The 22,011-nt window shown below is 52.2% G+C and overlaps 1 protein-coding gene across 2 annotated transcripts in view; it reads left to right on the forward strand.

Moving 5' to 3' along the window:
• IFT172 (intraflagellar transport 172) overlaps positions 1–22,011 on the forward strand; it is a 139,298-nt gene that overhangs the window by 73,306 nt on the left and 43,981 nt on the right. For both annotated transcript variants that reach the window (XM_075063516.1, XM_075063515.1), the window contains exons 21-29: positions 14,611–14,688; positions 15,649–15,897; positions 16,703–16,781; positions 17,203–17,323; positions 18,100–18,244; positions 18,321–18,410; positions 19,047–19,144; positions 20,946–21,081; positions 21,166–21,282. In XM_075063516.1, coding sequence (XP_074919617.1) covers positions 14,611–14,688; positions 15,649–15,897; positions 16,703–16,781; positions 17,203–17,323; positions 18,100–18,244; positions 18,321–18,410; positions 19,047–19,144; positions 20,946–21,081; positions 21,166–21,282 — 1,113 coding nt within the window. The remainder of the gene's footprint in view (positions 1–14,610; positions 14,689–15,648; positions 15,898–16,702; positions 16,782–17,202; positions 17,324–18,099; positions 18,245–18,320; positions 18,411–19,046; positions 19,145–20,945; positions 21,082–21,165; positions 21,283–22,011) is intronic.

The raw sequence follows: 22,011 nt of genomic DNA on the forward strand, positions 1-22,011 counted from the left end.
TCATCTGGTACCACTGAGAACAGTCTAGATCCATCCTCTTTGGAACCCCCTTTCAGGTAGTTAGAAAGCAGCTATCAAATCCCCCCTCATTCTTCTCTTCTACAGACTAAACAATCCCAGTTCCCTCAGCCTCTCCTCATAAGTCATGTTCTCCAGCCCCCTAATCATTTTTGTTGCCCTCAGCTGGACTCATTCCAATTTTTCTTCTTACCACCTGTGGCGGTCACTGGAATCCCTGTTCGTTGCCAGAACAGCTTTCTCTTTGCTGTGTAGGTAGTGTTGTTGTGGTTTAGTGGTGATAGTTAGTAAGTTTTAGTTGTTTGGTTAAAAAAAAAAAGGGGGGGAGGAGAGTTGATTTTGTTGTTTTTCTCCATTTCAGTGTTCTGCTGCCGGCACCGAGGCATGCCCCAGTTCCTGGGCTTCAAGCCAAGTGCTTCTTGCTCAAAGCCTATGCTGGTGAGCAACCCACACAGTAGTTGTCTTAAGTGCCTGGGCAAAGCACGGGTGAAAGACCAATGCCAGATTTGCTGGGAATTGAAGCCTAGAATGAAAAGGATAGGGAGGCTAGGCTGAAATGCCTGCTGATGGAGGCAGCATTCAGACCACTGTTGGAGCATCCTGGTCCAACTCAGTGCCAAGGGTTACCGCTCCAGTGAAAAGCTCACCTCCAATGTTGCTGGAGTCCCAGCAGTGATCTCCTTCACCTGTGCCGAGGAAGAAATATAAATCTTACAAAGAGGAACCAATCAGGGGAAGAGCTCCACCTTGCAAGTCTAGTAAGAGGGGCAAGAGGGAGTGGTATAGCATGTATATGAAATCTAAGCGCTCCTCCTCCAAATCAGTGCCTAAGCTGGCACAGTTGGCTTCGGTGCTGGAGAGGGCACCGTTCCATGCGGTGCCAGAAGTAACACCATCAACTTCAGCAGCACTGCAGTGGCAGACACACTCTCAGTGCCGACTGCCCTGGAAGTGTTCACAGCAGCAAGGAATTTGCTCTGCTTCTGTGTGTCACTGGCCATGCAGGAGTCAGATCTCTGGGCCCCGTTGCCCCATCTGGCACCAACACCAGCCATGCCACTTGTGTTACCATGCCAGCTGCCTGCTTCCTGGACAGGCAGCCCATCAGTATCATCTGAGGGGAAGCCAACAATGATGGCAATGCTGTGCCCATCCCCAGGTTCTTGGGACCAGCCTCCAACACCCACTGGACCAGCCCCTCTATGGTCAGAGGGAAGCGAAGCTTCACTGCGGGCCTCAGAGATGGGATCTCGTATCTCACAATGCTGAAGCATATCCCACAGATCCCTGCTCTCTCCTCCCTCTCCACCCACCAGCGCAACCCTACCGCGGACATTACTATGGAAATGCAGCCAGGAGGTCACTGGGGACCAGCCCTGTATTGGTGGCCATGTTGGAACCCCTGGGTTTCCTCCCCAACTTCTAGATCCTCCCCTCGTCACACCTACTCAGTGCCCTCATCTTGGAGGCGGAAGTCCTTGCACCGAGCTGCCCATCCCATGTCCAATACTGGGCTCAGAAGAGGCATTGAAAGCAGAGGAACAGCCTGTGGAAGAAATTCAACTACGTCCAATCTTGGCTTCCTCCTTCTCCTCCTCTCCAGACAAGGCAGTTTCCTTAGAGTCAACATCACCCCTTGTGATGATTCTAAAGCTTAACAGGAATTGTGAGGGAGGGTGGCTGCAGGTCGAGGAGGTCAAGGAGTCCTCATCTCATCTGATTGACGTTTGATCAATGGCAGGTCCCTCTAGGATGGGACTGAGGCAATATTGGCGTCTGTAACGGTACTATAGTAGACCTCATCTTCATTGCCTCCCACCTCATGGACTCATAGACTCATAGGTCAGAAGGGACCAATATNCAAGGTGGCAGGGCTTGGGTGCGCTCAGGCTTCGGTCCCCCCTCCTGGGGTCATGTAGTAATTTTTGTTGTCAGAAGGGGGTCACACTGCAATGACGTTTGAGAACCCCTGGATTAGATAATACTTAGTCCTGCTCTGAGTGCAGGGGACTGGACTAGAAGACCTCTTGAGGTCCCTTCCAGTCTTATGATTTTATGATCGTCTAGTCTCCTGTGGGCTGTAATACTGTGGTCTCATTTCAGTTGTTGGGTTAATGTGCCTTTGCTAGGTGGTGTTGGTGACCTCTGATATACAGGAGGTCAAACTAGATCGTCTAGTGGTCACTTCTGGCTTTAAATTCTCTGACTCTGTGACCCATGCGTAGGCCCATCTGGACCTACTGTCTTTTCATGCCTGGACCTACTGTCCACAACTTCTGCCACCAAGTGGCCTACACTACACAGATCCTCAGGCTTCCTCTCCACTAACCCCATTTAAGCTCGTGGGGACATATCTCATAGAGTTGTTCTAAACCAACTAGGCCATATAAACGTTCCAGCATAGCAACACTTACACCTTTACCTCATTTGTGGACATCTCCTCCCATCAGGGTGGTAGCTATCGTTTACATCACATCCCGACTCATGTGTATACCCTGAAACCTTTCCCTGTAAGCCACAGGTTTCCAGTCAAACTTACGGAGTAGAGCCTTTTGGATCTGTTCATAGTCCCCAGTATTCACTCTGTCCATCTGGCTATACACCTCTGCCACTTTAAGATTGACTAACGGAGTGAGATAGCGGAGCTGGTCTGCAGATTCAAACTGGTTTACATCACGAGCATTCTCAAAGGCACTGAGGTAGGCTTCTATATCCCCCTTCCTTAAACTGGGGCCGCACATTGGTACATAGGTTCCCTGGGGAATTGGCTTCTTGTGGTCTCTCCTCACATACCCCTCTATGGAGCCTCTTGCTTCTCCAAATTCAGTTAATGCTGTCACTGCCTCTTGCAATTATTCAGCTTCTGTTTCTCTAGCTGAAGGTTCTTCTCTCTCGGCACCAAGTTCCGCCCCTTCAAATCTAGCATTGTGGAATTGGGCCATGAGGACACTTGCTGCTGGGAAATTGGGCTGTGAGGATGCACTGCTGCGGCTGCCCCTGTTGCCCTTGGATTCTCTCGGAATCCCTCCTGTGCCTGGACCCTGGTTCTTGGTCCAGTCATCCTTCTCCAGGCGAGCAAGCAGCTGCACCTCGTTTAACTTCCCAAAGCTTAACCGTGTCTCCCTGCACAGCTCCGCAGTATTATTCTTAGGACCTGGTCTTATGCCATTTTCTTGCTGTTTCCTTTGTCTAACCTTATTTTAATTCTTTGAGAGATTGCACATGTGCATTCCTCTCTGAGTCTGTGCTCCCAGCACATGGCCGTTGGAAGTTTTTTCCCTCAGCGGTACCCATTGGGTGGCTCGAGAACCCTCTATTGCTGCATGCCACTGCAGCCAGGTCTGAAGGGCAGAGCCGCCGCTAGACCACCCGTTGTTCCTTAATCATAGAATCTCAGGGTTGGAAGGGACCTCAGGAGGTATCTAGTCCAACCCCCTGCTCAAAGCAGGACCAATTCCCAACTAAATCATCCCAGCCAGGGCTTTGTCAAGCCTGACCTTAAAAACCTCTAAGGAAGGAGATTCCACCACCTCCCTAGGTAACCCATTCCAGTGCTTCACCACTCTTAAAAAGAGAGAGAAGTTGCTGAGTCCCAGCAGGATCATCCTTCACTCTGTGCCGAGGAGAAATAATAAAATCTTACAAAGAGGAACCAATGCAGGGAGAGCTCCACCTTGCAAGTCTAGTCTAGAGGGGCAAGAGGGAGTGGTTAATATGCATGTATATGAATCTAAGCGCTCCTCCTTCCAAATCTAGTGCCTAAGCTGGCAACAGTTGGCTTCGGATGCATGGGAGGGCAACACGTTCCATGCGGTGCCAGAAGAAGTAGACACCATCAACTTCAGCAGCAACGGCAGTGGCAGACACACTCTCCAGTCCGACTGCCCTGGAGTGTCACAGCAGCAAAGGAATTTGCTCTGCTTCTTCTGTGTGTCACCGGCATGCAGGAGTCAGATTCTCTGGGCCCCGTTGCCCATCTGGCACCAACACCACAGCCTGTTTCCACTTGTGTTACATGCCAGCTGCCTTGCTTCCTGGACAGGCAGTCCCATCAGTGATCAGATGCTGAAGGGGAAGCCAACAATTGATGGCAATGCTGTGCCCATGCCCAGGTTTTGGACCAGCCCTCCAACATACCACACTGGACAAGCCCCTCTATGGGTCAGAGGGAAACGAAGCTGTCACTGCGGGCCTCAGAGATGGGATCCTCTCTCGTATCTACACATGCTGAAGCAATATCCCACAGATCCTGCTCTCTCCTCCCCTCCACCTCACCAGCGTCAACCCTACCGCGGACATTACTATGGAAATGCAGGCCAGGAGGTCACTGGGGCCGCAGCCCTGTATTGGTGGCCATGTTGGATACCGGGTTTCTCCCGCAACTTCTAGATCCCCCCTCGTCACACCTACTCAGTGCCCTCATCTTGGAGGCGGAAAGCCTTGCCAGCCCGAGCTGCCCAGCCCATGTCCAATACTGGTCGAAGAGGCATTGAAAGCAGAAGGAACAAGCCTGTGGAAGAAGATTCAACTAGTCAATCTTGGCTTCCTCCTTCTCCTCCTCTCCAGACAAGCAGTTTCCTTAGAGTCAACATCACCCTTGTGAAATGATTCTAAAGCTTAACAGAATTGTGAGGGAGGGGTGGCTTGGTCAGGTCGAGGGAGGTCAGGGTCCTCATCTCATCTGATTGGACGTTTGATCATGGCAGTCGCTCTAGGATGGACTGAGGCAATATTGGCGTCTGTAACGGTACTATAGAAGACCTCCATCTTCATGGCCTCCACCTCAGTGGACTCATAGACTCATAGGTCAGAAGGGAGAATATGATCATCTAGTCTGACCTCGCTGCACAAAAGCAGGACCACAGAACCCTACCCAATCCACTTCTATAAAAAACCCTAACCTATGTCAACTAAATGAAGTCTCAAATGTGGTTTGAAGACCTCAAGCAGAGATCCACCAGCAAGTTGCACCCATGCCCCACGCTGCAGGGGAAGGCAAAAACCTACAGAGCTCTGCCAATCTGCCTGGAGGAAAATTCCTTCCGACCCAAATACGACGATCACTAAACCCCTGAGTCATTGTGGGCAAGGCTCTTCCCCAGCCAGCAAGTCCAGGAAAAGATTCTGGCAGTAACTCTGATCAATCCATCCAACATCCCATCGCAGGACCATTGAGCAGACCTATCTGCTGAAATCCAACGAAAAATTGCCAAAATTAAACTACCCTATCAATCATCCCCTTCCATAAACTTAATCAAGCTTAGTCTTAAGCCAGATATGTCTTTTGCCCCCCACTACTCCCCTGGAAGGCTGTGCCAGAACTTCTACTCCTCTAATGGGTAGAACCTTAGTCTAATTTCAAGTCTGAACTCCTAGTGTCCAGTTTGTACCACGTTTGACCTTGTGTCTACATTAAGTACTAAGCTTAAATAATTCCTATCCCTCCCTAATGTTAATTCCCCCTGATATATTTTATATAGAGCAAGCCAATATCCCCGGAGTCTTCTTTTGGCCAGCTAAACAAGCCAAGCTCCTTTGAGTCTCCCTTTCATAAGACAGGTTTCCCGTCCTTGGAATCATCCTGTAGCCGTCTCTTGAACTGTTACCAGTTTGAAACAACCCTCCTCCACCACTTACACATTTTTTAAAACATGGCACGCACCCAGACTCGGGGGACCCCCTCAACGACACAACACACACGAGCCTCCTCCCAGTGAGGTTCACCCAGCGCCTTATACAACGTACTGGACTACCTCCTTACTTGCTGGAATACCTCGCTGAGCATCCTAATACGCATTGCTTTTTTAAAACGCCATTCGCATTGGCGGCTCATAGGTCCATCGCTGCGACAACCCAATCCCAAGGTCCTCTCCTCCTCTGTTGTTCCAACTGATGGGTCCAATGTATATGATTTCTTATTATTAATCCCTAATGCATGACCTTGCACTTTCACTATTAAATTTCATTCTATTACATTACTTCCAGTTTCAAGGTCAACCAGATCTTCCTGTTGAATCCCGGTCCTTCTTTCTGGTGTTTAGCAAACTCCCAGCTTGTGTCATCCCTCCCTGCTAGTTTGCGTAGATTTGGTTACTTGGACCAGTGGGTGATTGATGCAGGGGTAGGACTGGTTAAGGGAATCCCAACGGGTCGTCCTGAAGAGTGAACTGTCAGGCTGGAAGGGGCGGTTACACGTGGAGTTCCTCAAAGGATAAGCTTTTGGGGACCAAATCTTATTTAACCTTTTTCATACTGACCTTGGCACCAAGAGCGGTGATGTGGCTTCCCGGCGATGCCGCTCTAGGGCATATTTTCTCTCTTTGTGTTTCCACTAGGGTCACTGTATATCTGATTCCTTATGATATCCCTAAAGTGAGACCTTGCACTTTTCACTTTAACTTTCATTTAATACATACTCCAAGTTTACCAGGTCAATTCCAGATCTTCTCTGTATGATATCCGCGGTCGCCTTCTCTGTGTAGCCAATACCTCCAGCTTTGGTGTCATCCAAAACTTTATTAGCACATTCCCGCCTTTGTGCCAAGGTCAGTATAAAAAGGTAAATAAGATTGGTCCCAAAACTGATCCTTGAGGACTCCACTAGTAACCCGCCTTCCAGCCTGACAGTTCACTCTTCAGAACGACCCGTTGGGTCCTCCCCTTTAACCAGTTCCTATATCCACTTTCAAAACTTTCAATATTTCATCATCTTTTCCAATTTGACTCAACAAATTCCCCATGTGGAACGTGTCATGCCTTACTGAAATCGAGGTAAATAGAGTCTACTGCATTTGCCTTTGTCTAAATAATCTGTCACCCTTCTCGAAGAAGAGATCAGGTTGGTTGGCACGATCTACCTCAGTAAAACCATGTTTGCATTGTCCCAAAATTACCAATTGACTCAATGTCCTTAACTACTTCGCCTCAATGAGATTTTTCCAAGACCTTACATAACTCAACATATGTCAAACTACAAGTCTATATTTACTCGGATCACCTTTTTCCCTTCTGAGATGGGAGCTCGTAGAAACTTCTCCAGTCAACAGTACACACGCCCTGTGTTACTGATTCATTAAAAATTTCTTCGCTAATGGGCTTGCAATTTCATGGCTGCGCACGTTCTTTAATATTCTTGGACTGGCATTGCTGGCCCTCCGATTTAGTCCCACATTGAACTGTTCTAAGTTTGACCTTCCTTCTAATGTGGTAACCTTAATACTCATACTCATTCCATTTAAACAACGCTTACATCATCCCTAAGCTCCTCAAGTAGCCTTATTAAAGACTGAGGTAAAGTACTGTGAACACGCATGGCCCAGAGGGCAGCGATGAGAGTGTTAGCAGGGGGCCTTAGTCCCTGCCAAAGGGAGGAAGGTTTGCTTTAGATTAACTAGAACACCTGTAGCCATTTAGAGGTAAAAACACTGACCAAATTAAGCACTACTTCAGTCATGTGATCAAAAAACGCCTGCTTCAGTTCAGGCCAGTGTGGGAGCTGAAGGAGGAAAGTTTTGACTGGAGCAGAGTGCAGGTTAGAAGTTGGAAAAGAGAAGAGTTTGATAAGAAGAAATAGAAAGTTTGGAGGATGCTGCGGTGGATTGTGAAGTCCAGAAGAAAGCCCAGTAGGGCACCAGCTTGCGTAGAAGGGAGGCAAGAAGCCCTTCAAAAGCTGAAGGTAGGAGAGGGAAGTAACCCAGGGGAAGGAACCGTAGTTCAACGTGGGTTCACCACACCCTCAGGGCCACTGTTGGGACCTGGATAGAGGCGGGCCCAGGTCCCTCCTCTCCACTCCCCCTCCTCCAAGGACACTATGGAGGTAAGTAAGACCGGTTCAGAAGGCAAGCAATAGCGCCCTGAACTACCCAGAAAGAGAAAGCGCGGACCCAGCAGAACAAGTACGGACATTATTCACAGTACTTATTTAGATATATGGGCCATGCCTCTAGGTTATCCTTAAGCTCCATCCCTCCTCAGTGTATAGCGGTCCCGCACGTCTCCTTTCTTTGTTTTCTTCCTGATTTATGTGCTATAGACCTTTTACTATTGGTTTTAATTCCTTTGGCGCAAGGTTCATCTACCACGGCTTTTAGCCTTCCTCATTTATCCCTCCATGTTCTGACCTCACTAAGGTAGTTCCCTGCTAATCCCACTTTCTTCGCACTCCTTGTAGCTTTCCTGCTTTTTCTTAATCACCTGTTGAGATGCTTGCTCATCCACTTTGGTCACAACTCCTGCCTATAGGCTTCTTTTTCCCCCCTTTCTTGGGATGCAGGCTTCTGATAGTTTCTGCAGCTTAAGACTTAAAAGTAATTCAAGCCTCCTCCGCATTTAGATCCACAAGTTCTGCAGTCCAATCCACTTCACCGACTAATTTTCTCTTAACTCTTTAAAGTTAGCCCATTTGAAAGTCAAGACAAGCCCTACTCCCAGATCTATTTTTGTTGATCCTCTATCTAGTTTGAACTGAAATTACGTTAATGATCATCGAAACCAGTTGTTCCCCTACAACCATTGTCTTCTACGAGGTCCTCACTGCTCACCAAAACAAATAATAAAATGGCATCCCCTCTTGTTGGTTCTTCAACTACTGGTGAAGAAAATCACCATCTGCTATCAATGCCAGAAAAATCTGAGCCCTATTATTTTGGAAAGCACTTGTCCTCCAGGTCATATCTGGGAAGTTGAAGTCTCCCATGATCAACAATTCCCCCTTGGTGTTTTCCTCATTAAAAAACATAAAGAGGTCTCTAATCCGTATCCAAATCAGATCCCGGCGGTCTGTAGCACACCCCAAGCAATATCTCAGGGGAGGCTCTAGTAGCTTTCTTACCCCAGTGTGATCTTTGCCCGACAGACCTCTGTCTTGTCCATTCCTTCACTTCTTATTTCTTTACATTAACTCAATCATTGATTGTACATGCTACTCCCCCACCTTTGCCTTTATTTCTGTCTTTCCAAACAGTGCATGCCTTCAATACTTGTCCATCCAGTCAGACTATTTCCACCATGTTTCTGTTAGCCCTATAATATCTGGTTCAACTTCTGCACCAATAAGCTCCAGTTCCATCCAATTTTGTTTACCTAGGCTCCTCGCAATTAGTAGTAATCGACATTTAACTTTTGGCATTTGTCTCACTGACATTCTTGTACCCGTTTTGCACAACATTGAGCCACACACACCTTTAGTCTGGTACGTACACTACTTCATCCTATTCAATTCCTCTTCGGGCCACGGCCGTTCCCCTCTACTTTTGTTAGCTCCTCTCAGCTTATAATTCTCGGCTGGGAGATCTCTGGACATCTCCCACCATACTCCCCCAAATTCTCAGTTTTAAAGCTCTCTTAAATTAGATCGGCGACCTCCATCCTAGAGTCTATTTCGCCCTTACCAGTGGAAGTCCATCCTGAGAGAACAGTTGTCCCTTGCCGTCTAATGCTTCACCCAATGCCCGTAACATCCAAGCCCTCCTTATAGGCACCCCTGCCATGAGCCATCTGTTTAATTGCATAAAATCACATTTGTCACCCTCTTTCTCGCCCTGCTTCTAGAACCGGTCAGATCCCATGAATCACCTGAGCTCGATTTCCTGAGCGCTTCCCAATCTGGCATAGTCCTCCTGATACAGTCCAGCGAGTAACTAGCCATATCATTCGTATTCCCAACATGAAGGACAAGTCCAACGATATCTTCCCTCCCACAAGAAGATCCTTTTCAGCCTCTAGGTTCCACATCCTTAACTTAGCACCCGGCAGACAGCAAACCACCTGCTGTTCTCCTGATCAGGTCTAGGGTTACAGGCCTGTCTATTCTCTCAGTAAGGAGTGCTCCAATCACGTAATGAGAGCTTGCCGTTTTCGCAGTGACAGTTGTGATTCTCTAATCCATCCCGCTCTCCACTGGGCTGCAGGTCCCCTCGATTCCCTATTTGAACCTTTGCCAATCCTCCTGGGGCTCACCATTTGGTGTTGCCTGCCGCCCCCCCCCCCCCCGCCCCCCATTGACTCCTCCCTCCGTTCTGCAGGACTAGCTGCTCGCTCTTTTCCTGACGCTCCTCCTTTCTAGTGACCAAAACCCCGGCCCTTTGGGTCCGCCCCCCCTCCCCTTTCCCTTTCAATTTTTCTCCCCCAAACCTCCTGCCAAAAAAATCTGTTTCTGAAAAGGTTTTCCTTAAAATTTTCCTTCATTGGCTGCTCTCTCTTCCCTGCTGGTTCTCTAGTCACATGCTTCCACATCCAGCTTTCCTCACCCAGCAGCCCTCCTCAGAATTTTTGTCCTGCTTCCATCTGCACATCTGAGCTTATCCCTTCGTTCCCTCATGTCTGTGTTCCATCATTTCGCTCGAACGCCCTTCTAAACTCACAAGGTTTCCACCTGAATCCCCAGGGCCGTTGGATCTTTTTCTTCGAATCAGCTAATCAGGCAGCCTTCGTGCAGATGTAACCTTTTCCAGGTAACGCTTCAGGATCATGTACATGCCGCAGCTTCCACATCCAGTCATCCTCATTGTGTCTTTTGCTGCTACCTCTGTATCAGTCATGGCCTCCCCGCCTCGTGCCTGGTGGTCCAGGCCACACAACACAACACGGACCCCCTACAGGCACCGGGCTCCTGGCACCCCACCGTCCACTCTCTTCTCTGGCTTGTTGGTTCCTCTGCCTTAGCCTCCCCTGCGACCTCCCCCTGGAAACTCCCTCTGAAACTCCCCTGTTAGCAGCTCTGTTCGCTGGCTGCTGTGCCGCTTCAGAGCAGAAGCACTATGTGCCCTCCCAAGGCTTTGAATATCTTTACTCCCACTCATCTCCAGGGTCCTTAGTTGTTACAGCAGCTAATGAGAGAGAGCAATGGGGCATCAGGCTGTCACCCCCCAAAAATCAAAGGACTCAAAGAGATGGGACTTGTTTGGCAGGAACATTTATTCAGCTAGAGGAATGAAGCTTTGAATTGCCAACCAGCAGGCTCTGCTGGGGCCTTATGACAAACGCCTGTCAGGGGTGGTCTAGATAATACTTAGTCTTGCCTTGAGGGCAGGGGACAGGACTAGATGACTCACAAGGTCCCTTCCAGACCTACAATTCTATGATTTAAATTTATGGGGCTCCATGGAGAAGTTCTCAGAACTGCTTCCTGAGAATGCCACACAGAAGTTCTCTTCCCTGGTGAATGAGGACAGACTAGTATTGAGAACATGGCTGCCGGCATCCATTGTTGCCATGCAGAGATCCTCAGGGTTACAGTCTTCTGGTCTCCCTTGTGAAGTCCAGAATACTATTCAGGACTTGCCATTTGAGGGTCCTTCTCTGTTCTCAGACCAAGTGGACAACAAGATCCATGGGCTTGTACACTCCTGCCTGGTCAGAAAGCGCTATTGACCTCAACAGATCCACTGTTTTCCTACTCCATCTCCTTGTCAGGACCTGTCAAAACAGAAGTGCAGGGGTTAGAAGTGCAAGCCTCCCCCTCCTGTTGCTTCGGCTCCAGCTCTGGACCCTTCAAGACACCTGGCCAGTCGAGGATGCCGGGCCAGTCTCCATCTCTCCAGACCCTATTTCCCCCACATTTGCAAACCATCTGTCTCACTTCCTCAGTGCTTGTTCCCAAATTACTTCAACCAGTGGGTTGTGAGCATTGTGGAAGTGGAATATACCCTTCAGTTTGTTTCTGCCTCTCCCTCCCCGCCTATATTCCTTTGCGGGGATCACGCCAATGAGGAGCTCCTTCTCCAGGAGGTACAACCTCTCCTTCGGTCAGAGGCCAGAGAAGAGGCTCTACACTGTCCAAGAGGGAAGGGGGTTTATTCCTGTTATTTCCTAATGGGGGGCAGTCTCAGTCCAGTTTTAAACCTGCATCAACTCAACAAATTCTTAAAAAAGATAGTCTCTCATGGTCACCCTAGCTTCTGTTATTCCCACCCTGGATCTGGGGACTGGTGGGCCAACCTGGACTTAAAAGATGTCTACTTCCATGTGGCAGTCAGCAAGGTTCATAGGAAGTACCTCAGATATGTGGTAAATCAACATCATCAGCAGTTCGCTGTACTACCATTTGGCCTGTCAGCAACTCCCAGGGCTTTTACCAAAGTTATGGCAGTAGTAGCTGGCCTCCTGAGAAGATCGAGAATCCAAGTTTACCCCTACTTAGGTGACTGGCTTGTGATCCAGACTGCAGGTATTGTTGTGTATTCCTGATCCAGTCAACATTCAGTGCTCTGGGACTGCTAGTCAATGCAGAGAATTTCTCCTTTCCCCCGTCCAGAGGATAGAGTGTATAAGGACTGTACTTGTCTCAAGTCAGAGCTTTTCTTCCAGACCTGAGGGTTCAGACAATCTATAAGAATGGCTTTACTGGGTCAGACCAATGGTCCATCAGCCCAGGGTCCTGTCTTTCAACAGTGGCCAGTGCCAGATGCTTCAGAGGGAATGAACAGAACAGGGCAAGTATCGAGTGATTCATCCTCTGTCGTCCACTCTCCGCTTCTGACAGTCAGAGGCTAGGGACACAGAGCATGGAGTTGCGTCCTGAGCATATTGGCTAATGGATCTATCCTCCATGAACTTACCTAATTCTTTTCTGAACCCTGTTATAGTTTTGGCAATTCGATCAATTGTTACAGAGACGAAAGCTCACGTAGCCACAACAGCATGAAGCTGAGATTCTTTGGGGCATGTGGCCTCTAACCCTTTCGATTCAGTAGGTCAGACTGCACCTCAGAGTTCTACAGGCTAGGCTGGCACTGGGGCACACAACTTTCCTATTCTTCTGGCTGAGGTAACGGCAACCAAAAATGGCACTTTCATTCATGGATGCAGCAGCGAGCAAGTAGCCAAAGGCTTAAATGGGGGACCCATAAATCTTGACAACACAAAGTTCAGCTCTCATGGCAGGAACAGGTCTTGGAGTTTCCCGTGGATAAGTGTCAGTTGTTCAGTCGTTAGGGCTCTCTCAGGATCCTCCACTGATGTGGGTTGGTGTCAGCCAGTCCTACAACAATCCATTCCTCCCACCCCAGACAGTTCTCTGACACACGATCTCATGGCTCCGGCTCTGCCCCAGAGCAGCTTTTTACCCCTTCTGCCCCCTAGGCCAGGGAGTCACTGCCACGCGCATCATTCACAAAAATATTACAGAAAATTCCACTCTGTCACAGCTTTGGAGTCTTCTTGCTTTCCCTCAGCTGGACGGGTATGGCACCAGCAGCAGCATCACTCATGGCAAATATCAGGGCATGTGCCTGCTGTTCTTGTGCTTTCTCTGTAAATCATAAGCCACCCAGAATCACTACGGATCCAGCAAGGCTGCTGCCTGAGTTTCCAAAATCAAACTTCTCTAGCAGTCATCTGTGCTATGGGCCCTGCTGCTGCGCTGAGAGGACTCTGCATCCTTTCTGCTGCAGCTTTCGCAGCTCTGCTCCCTGGCTTTCCACTGCTCCCACTCCCTCACCACTCTGCTGCTGTGCAAGTCTTTCCTTTACCCCTGAGAGAGGGATTTCCCACGGCTGACATCCACTGCTGTGAGGACATAAGCACAGAGTGCCAAGCTTTAAGCAGCGTCTAGAGCAGGGATAGGCAACCTATGGCACGTGTGCCAAAGGCGGCACACAAGCTGATTTGCAGTGGCACTCACACTGCCCGAGTCCTGGCCACCGGTCCAGGGAGCTCTGCATTTTAATTTAATTTGAAATGAAGCTTCTTAAACTTTTTAAAAACCTTATTTACTTTATATACAACAATGGTTTAGTTAGATATTGTAGACTTATAGAAAGAGACCTTCTAAAAACATTAAAATTTATTACTGGCACTTGAAACCTTAAATTAGAGTGAATAAATGAAGACTCGGTGCAGCACTTCTGAAAGGATGCCGACTTCCTACATTTCTTAAGCTTCTCACTGCATCGCATCCTGGTCCTGTTTGGTGACCCTCAGGACCAGGAACTGTATAACCTCTCCACAACTGGCTGTGAGGTTTGCCCTGCAGTGCGGTGGGGCTCATAGTTTCCTAGAGAAGGGATCGTTGTGATCATCTAGTCTGACCTCCTGTAGAACACAGGCCAGAGACCTGCCTCAGAATAATTCCTAGAGCAGAGCTTTTAGGAAAACATCCAGTCTTGATTTAAAAGTTGTTGATGATGGAGAATCCACCACGGCCTTAGTAAATTGTTCCTGTGGTTAATTACTGTCTTTGCATCTTATTTCCAGTCTGAATTTGTCTCGCTTTAACTTCCAGCCACTGGGCTGTGTAAGCCCTGTCTCTGCTAGACCCAAGAGCCTGCTGTTAAATATTTGTTCTCCATGTAGGTACTCAGAGCCTGTGATCAAGTCACCCCTTCCCCTTGAGCTCCTGGAGTCTGTCACTGTGAGGCAGGTGTCTAACCCTTTAATCATTCTCACAGCTCTTCTTGGTGGGAGCGAGGTTTCCTTGAGGTGTGGTGGGCTTGTTTATTGGCTGTGAGGTTTGCCCTGCTGCCCACTATTCGGACTCATTGTCTGAAGTGCCCAGCCTGGCTTCGTTTTGGCAGGGTGTTCCCCAGGCTCAGGCTGACGAGTCAGCAGAGAGGGAAGCCCGCCCCATAGTAACGCTCTGCTCTCTGTGCCCAGAACGCGGTGGAGGAGGCCATGGAAATGTACCAGGAGCTGCACATGTGGGAGGAGTGCATTGTGGTGGCAGAGGCCAAGGTACCGTGTATATTGCGTTTTGCCCTCCCTTGTCTGTGGGCTGGGCCCTGCTGGGGTGCTCCATCTGTGCTGGGGGATAACGTCTGAGTGTGAGTTCTGTCTCGGAGAGCTTGCACCTGCCTGGGAGGCTCCCAGTTGGACTCGGATGAGCCAGTTCAGTGCCAGGTGGCTGAGTGGGGAGGTGCCTGGGGGTTCCCAGCCTGGGCAAGGCCCCTGCTGTAAAGAAGAGGGGAGGGCATGTTATCACTCCACGTGTGCACAGAGCTGCAGAAGGGAATGGAGGGACAGGGCGGGGGTTGAATGAGGGGCTTGACTGTGATGCCAGGGACGGGGTAAGGAAGGAGGATTCCTGCGGCTGACAGCTGGGGGAGGAGGCTGTTATCAGGCAGGCTGGGAAGGTACATGGGTCTGCAGCGGGTCTGGGTGCTGTAGACTTGGCAGGTGAGGAGGCCTGGGAGGAAAGGCAGTGCATCCTGCTGGGCCATGCAGCTGGGGAATGGAACTGAGAGGGGCTCATGAGGGGACACAAGGCTGGGGGAGGGAGGCATGTGGGGCTGACCAGAGCAGAGGGGAGCTCAGGGGGTGCTGTGGGGAGGAGCAGATGGGAGAGAAGCTCAGGGGAAATGGGCTGAGTGGAGGGAGAGGGGAGCTCAGGGAGTGCTGTGGAGGGGAGGGAAAGGTAGTTCAGGGGACACTGTGGGGCAGAGCAGAGAGGAGCTCAGGGGGCACTGTGGGGCAGAGCAGAGGGGAATGTGGGGGGCTCTGGGTGGCGTCTGTGCCTGGCACTGGGAGAAGCCTGCAGGAGGGGTGGGGCCGGGCAGGTGGAGCTCAGGGGGCGCTGTGGGGCGGAGCGGAGGGGAATGTGGGGGGCTCTGGGCGGCGTCTGTGCCTGGCACTGGGAGAAGCCTGCAGGAGGGGTGGGGCCGGGGCTGACAGATGCTGCCCTCCTGCCTCCACCAGGGGCACCCGGCGGTGGAGAAGCTGCGCCGGGGCTATTACCAGTGGCTGCTGGACACGCAGCAGGAGGAGAAGGCTGGGGAGGTGCAGGAGAGCCAGGGGGATCACCTGGCCGCTGTGGGCCTGTACCTGAGGGCCGGACTGCCGGCCCGAGCTGCTCGGCTGGCCATGGCTAGAGACTCGCTCCTGGCCAATGGAGATGTCATCAACCGAATCACCACCGCGCTGATCAAAGGGGAGCTGTACGAGCAGGTGAGAGCTTCAACCCCTCGCCCAGGGTCAGAGCTTCGGCCGCTCCCCAGCCCCCAGGTCAGCGCCTCGCCCCTCCCCCAGCCCCAAGGGTAGCGCCTCGCCCCTCCCCGAGCCCCCAGGGTCAGCACCTTGCCCATCCCTCAGCTCCCTCTCCCAGGGTCAGAGCCACTCCCTTCCCCAACCCCCCAGGTCAGCTCCTCGCCCTCCCTCAGCCCCCTTCTTCAGCCCCCAGGTTGGCGCCTTGCCCCTCCCTCAGCCCCCTCCCCCAGGGTCAGTGCCCTGCCCCTCCCTCAACCCCCCAAGTCAGCACCTCGCCCCTCCCTCAGCCCCCTCCCCCAGAGTCAGAGCCTCCCCCTCACTCTCACCGAGTAACAGCCTTACCCCCACACTCCCTTCAGCCCCTACCCCCAGGAGAGTTGGAGCCTCACTTGCACAGAGCTGTGGCGCCAGTTCCCTGCGCCCTAGAGATAGAGGGCTTGGGGCAGGAGCCCTCATCCCCCGTCCCTGGAGTTGCTGGGAACTTCCAAGCAGCTCTTCGTGGTACCTGCTGGCATCTCCACAGGAAACAAACAGGCAGCTGCTTGGCAGCTCCAGGACCAGCCCCAGGCTGAGTGGCATGCAGGGTAACGGCTCCAGGACCCCATGGCTTGTGGGTGGGCCTGGGGGCTCTGTACCTGGCGGGGTGCATGGCTGGGGCAGTGGTGGGGGCCTGGGAGCTCTGGTACTAGCCCCCAGCCTGGTGTGACATGTGGCAGGTGGGTCAGCGGCTCTGCAGCCTGCCTGACAGCCTGTGTGTGTGTGCTAGGCTGGAGACCTGTTTGAGACGATCAGGAACCCCCAGAAGGCTCTGGAGTGTTACCGCAAGGGCTCTGCCTTCCTGAAAGGTACCATGGTCCCCATCCCCCTTCCTTGGTGTGAGCACCCCCATCACCTCTTGCTGGGATGCAGGGATGCCCTGTCCTGTTGCTGCACAAATGCTGCCCCGGAGCCCAGAGGACCTGGCTGGGTGTCATCGCTGCCCGTCTTCCTATCCACAGCTCTAGTTCTGAGCTGGAGCTCCATGAGCTGAGGAACAGGATTGCCTGGTGAGGCAAAGTGGGCACTGGATTCGATGCCCCAGGCCATCCCTTCCAGTCCTGAGTTCCCGTCTCCTGTAGCTGCTGGGTTCCTCCTGGGCTTATCAGCCAGCAGGAGGCCAGGCGCTACTGGAATCAGCCCCAACCTCCCAGGGCCTGTCTTCACTGCTGCCAGGTCAGCGTCCTCTCCCAGCTGGTGGCTGTGTGACACGTTCCTGTCCCCTTGCAGTGGTGGAGCTGGCTCGCGTGGCGTTCCCTGCGGAGGTGCTGAAGCTGGAAGAGGCCTGGGGAGATCACCTGGTGCAGCAGAAGCAGCTGGATGCTGCCATTAACCATTACATTGAAGCCAGGTAAGGCCAGGCTGGAGTATTCCCACAGCAGCTGTGCAGCTCTGAAAGCAATGCACTTGGGTGAGACTCCTTACACTAGTGAGCTAGCTGGACCCTCCAGGGTCTGCTGGAGCCCCACGGACCTGACCCAGCCCTCGGCTCCCTCCCTCACACCCGCCCAGAGCCCTCTGCTATCCCAGCCCTCGGCTCCCTCCCACACACCCGCCCACCTCTGCCGGTGCCCAGAGCCCTCTGCTATCCCAGCCCTGGGCTCCCTCCCTCCCACACCCAGCTCTGCCAGTGCCCAGAGCCCTCTGCTATCCCAGCCCTGGCCTCCCTCCCTCCCACACACCCATCCAGCTCTTCCAGTGCCCAGAGCCCTCTGCTGTCCCAGCCTGGGACGCTGATGATACCCTCTTGTGCCAGTGTATGGTGGTTTTATGATGGGGAACCTGGCGTCTAGGCTCGGATCCTAGACAGCCCTTCCCTCGTGATCTGCAGGAGGTGCCCAGAGCCTCTGCTAGGCTGTTTCTCTAAGATGCTGGTGGACTTTCTCTCCTCCACGTGCCAGGCCTGGTGACACCGTCCCCTCCTTGCCAGCTGTTCTCCCTGTCCCTTCTTGCTCTCCAGTTCCCTGTCCCCTGTGCAGACACGCATGCAGGTGACCTGAGCAGGGAGGCTGCTTTACTGTCTCCTCACACAGTTCCCAGTCTCACTGCCTGTCTCTCGGGTGAGGAGAACTCCGCCGGATCTGGTCTCCCAGGCCTGTTAAGGATCTCTGTCCCTTCCGGTGCTAGGTGCTCTGTCAAGGCCATTGAGGCAGCCCTGGGGGCCCGGCAGTGGAAGAAGGCCATTTACATCCTGGATTCCCAAGAGAAAAGGATAGCAGTTAAGTACTACCCAAGGATCGCCCAGCACTACGCCGCCTTGCAGGAATTCCAGGTGAGACACCAGCTCCCAGCATCTCCCAGCCCCACGACGGCCAGAGACGGCTCACCTGCTGTCCTCTTCCCCACAGATTGCAGAGGAGCTGTTCATCAAAGGAGATCGGCCTAAGGATGCGATTGACATGTACACACAGGCAGGGCTCTGGGAGCAGGCACACAAGGTAGGGATAGAGGCTGAGAGTGGCTGAGTCTCTCGAGCCCTGCTCCACACCTTCCAAAGCAGTAAATGTCTGGGCTCAGCAGCCTGCAGAGAGTGCTCTGATCCCAAAGGGCCGCTACAGGCAGGATCTGTGAGCTCCCAGCCACAGAACGGGGTAGCCCACTGCTCCCTGTGCCGTCTGTGTCTCCCTCCACGTCCGGCTCTGGCCTGAATTACAGCACTTCTCAAAAGGACTGGCCAACCACCGGGCTCAGCCCTGCTGTCGCTGAGCTGCATGACCAAGCACCCACAGTCTGCTGTGGATGCAGCATCTGCACTTCAGGGGAAAGGGGTCGGCGTCTGTTCCCAGACCATCCAAAATGGAGACCAGCGAGATTGGCAGTGGGCAGCATGTGCAGAGTGCTCAGTGGGTGCCTGGAATCAGTGCCTAGGCTTCTGAGCTGAGCCCACCACACACCTTGCTGGTATTCCCAGGGGAATGGCTGGGTTTATATGCCATGGCCTGCCTGGCTAGCTCAGCAGGGAGCCGGAGCAGATCTGTGAGGGTTTTGGGGGGGTCTCTCCCCAAATTCTCATTATCCCCTTAAGCTGTGGTTGCTGGGTAGGGGGCTGGAACCTATTTCGTGTCTCCTTGCAGCTGGCGACCAAGTGCATGAGGCAGGAAGATGTGTCCGTGCTGTATATCACCCAGGCTCAAGAGATGGAGAAGCAGGGCAAATACAAAGAAGCAGAGCGGTGAGTGTCTGCCTGGACACCATGGGTGGAGGGCTAGGCCTCAGTAGCGGCCCATAGGACTTGGAGCAGGACAGGGCTGAGTCTCTCCAGAGTCCAGTCCCCAGCCGGGCCTGCCAGGAATGTGTCCTAGGAGTCTTGCTGTGAGGTTGGTTTTATGATGGGAGGACAAAGGCGATTTCCTGGGACTGGAGGGTGGGGAATAGAAACCCCCTGCAGGTCACATGTCACCGCTCAGCTACGTGGCCCTTGAGCCATCTCACATGCCTCTGTAGCCCCAGGCAACCCTGCCAGGCTACCCTGGCCTAACTTCTCCCCAGCCAGCCGTGTGAGGCTGGTGGCTGGGCCAGCAGCTCCCATTACAAACTTCAGGCTGGGTGTTCCCCGGTGTGCCACCTGTAGCCATTCCCTGCCCAGCTCTGAGCCCCACTGCTGCCACTCCCCGTTTCTGGGGAGGCCCTAGGAGGCCATGCAGCATGTCTCCCCACTGATCCCTGTGCAGGGGCAGAATGCACTGGCCTTGCCATGGGCCCGGCACTGCAGTTACTTTTCCAGGTATCTCTCTCCCATTTTTCTCAACTGCAGCAACCAGTGGGATTTTTCTGTTTTTTTTTTTCCCCCAAAACAAGTATCCGTTCCTGCTCTGGAACCAATTAGGAATGCCCCACCCTCTCTCCCCTGGGTCTGTGGAGGGCTCCTTGGAGGAGCAGAGAATGATGAGACCTTTCTCAGCCCTTCTGAAGGGACACTGGCATTTCTTTCTCAAGTACTTGTTCTAGCTAAAGCTCTCCCTTCAGCGAGTGTGGGGTTTGATCTCTGGCGCCTGCTCTCCCACCATCCACGCAGCCCTCCCACAAAAGTAGAGGAACTGGGACTGAGATTTCTATTATAAAAAACGAGGAGGGGGAGCCTGACAGGCCTCTGGGTACATGAGAGAGAGACCAGAAGGTCACCAACCCAGTGGGGAATTCTGCAGGGCAGCGCCAAGCCACTGGCAGCCTCCAGCTGAGACACCAGGCAGGATTCCTAGGTGTGGAGCAGTTGTACAGTTTGTGCATCTGTTTGCACACGGGCAGAGAGGAGCTGGACCAGATCCAGTGGTTGGCTCAAGAGGGCAGTCAGGGCCTTTTCCCTCCAGTGAGTGCCAGCTCCTATTGAGTGGACTGGCTGGCTGAGGGATTGAGAATGCAATACAAGCCTTTCTCCTTTATGGGCACTGCTCTGGTCAGCCCCAGGACAGGACTGCCGAGGTGGTGGTAGGAAATGGGATACTAGGCCACTCCCATGTAAATCACCAGGTCCAATTGATCCCAGGTAGCAGTGACATAAGCTCTTTAATGGTCTAAATGAAGTGAGCTGGATCCGTATCACCAAGCCGTCATCAACCCCTGGGATGGCTGGCAGCCTCAGCAGGGAGGCCAAGGCATGACTGGGCCCCAGAGACCCAGGAGGGTCCCTCCAGGGGAGAGCTGAGGCAGGCTGTTAGGGACAGGATGGGAAGGTGGCCCTGGCCATCACCCGTGTGAGTAGGTTACATGGAGCCATCCATCTCCACAGCACTCAGTCCCACACCTTTCATCTATACGACATGCCGTGCACCATTTCCTGTCTGAGTATTCAGCCCCTGGCCTGCTCCAGCTGGCCCGGGAGCAGATGGGTTCGTGGGCCCGGTGCAGTGACAGTGAGCTCCCGCCACCCCTGCGTCCCGGGGCCTGGCCCGGCGGCAGAGCCTGCGCCCCACCGCCCCTGCGTCCTGGGGCCTGGCCCAGCAGCAGTCTCAGCATTTCCGTGCTTGTGTTCTCAGGCTGTACATCACAGTGGAGGAACCTGACCTGGCCATCACCATGTATAAAAAGTGTAAGATGTATGATGAGATGATTCGCCTGGTAGCAAAATACCACAAGGACTTGCTGAGTGACACACACCTGCATCTGGGGAAGGTAAAGCTCTCGGGGTGCAGGAAAGGATCAGTCATCCCAGCAGGAGGGCTAGGACACTCCCTAACACACCATCTCCTATGACAGGAGCTGGCGACTGAGGGCCGCTTGCAGGAGGCTGAGTACCACTACCTGGAAGCCAAGGACTGGAAGGCCACAGTGAACATGTACAGAGTGAATGACATGTGGGAGGACGCGTACAGGGTAACAGCAGTTTTTTAACAGAGAGGACAACATGGCAGCAGTAGGTCCCTGTATGTGTCTAGTAGCAGTGTTGCTGGCAGCGCTGCAAGTCACAGCATAGATTCATAGATTCATAGACTCTAGGACTGGAAGGGACCTTGAGAGGTCATCAAGTCCAGTTCCCTGCCTTCATGGCAGGACCAAATACTGTCTAGACCATCCCTGATAGACATTTATCTAACCTACTCTTAAATATCTCCAGAGAAGGAGAGTCCACAACCTTCCTAGGCAATTTATTCCAGTGTTTAACTACCCCGACAGTTAGGAACTTTTTCCTAATGTCCAAGCTAAAGCTCCCTTGCTGCAGTTTAAGCCCATTGCTTCTTGTTCTATCATTAGAAGCTAAGGTGAACAAGTTTTCTCCCTCCTCCTGATGACACCCTTTTAGATACCTGAAAACTGCTATCATGTCCCCTCTCAGTCTTCTCTTTTCCAAACTAAACATACCCAATTCTTTCAGCCTTCCTTCATAGGTCATGTTCTCAAGACCTTTAATCATTCTTGTTTCTCTTCTCTGGACCCTCTCCAATTTCTCCACATCTTTCTTGAAATGCAGTGCCCAGAACTGGAAATAATACTCCAGCTGAGACCTAACCACTGCAGAGTAGAGCGGAAGAATGACTTCTCGTGTCTTGTTTACAACACACCTGTTAATGCATCCCAGAATCACGTTTGCTTTTTTTGCAACAG

This window comes from Chelonoidis abingdonii, chromosome 3 (assembly GCF_003597395.2).
Source record: "Chelonoidis abingdonii isolate Lonesome George chromosome 3, CheloAbing_2.0, whole genome shotgun sequence".
Classification (NCBI taxonomy): domain Eukaryota; kingdom Metazoa; phylum Chordata; order Testudines; family Testudinidae; genus Chelonoidis; species Chelonoidis abingdonii.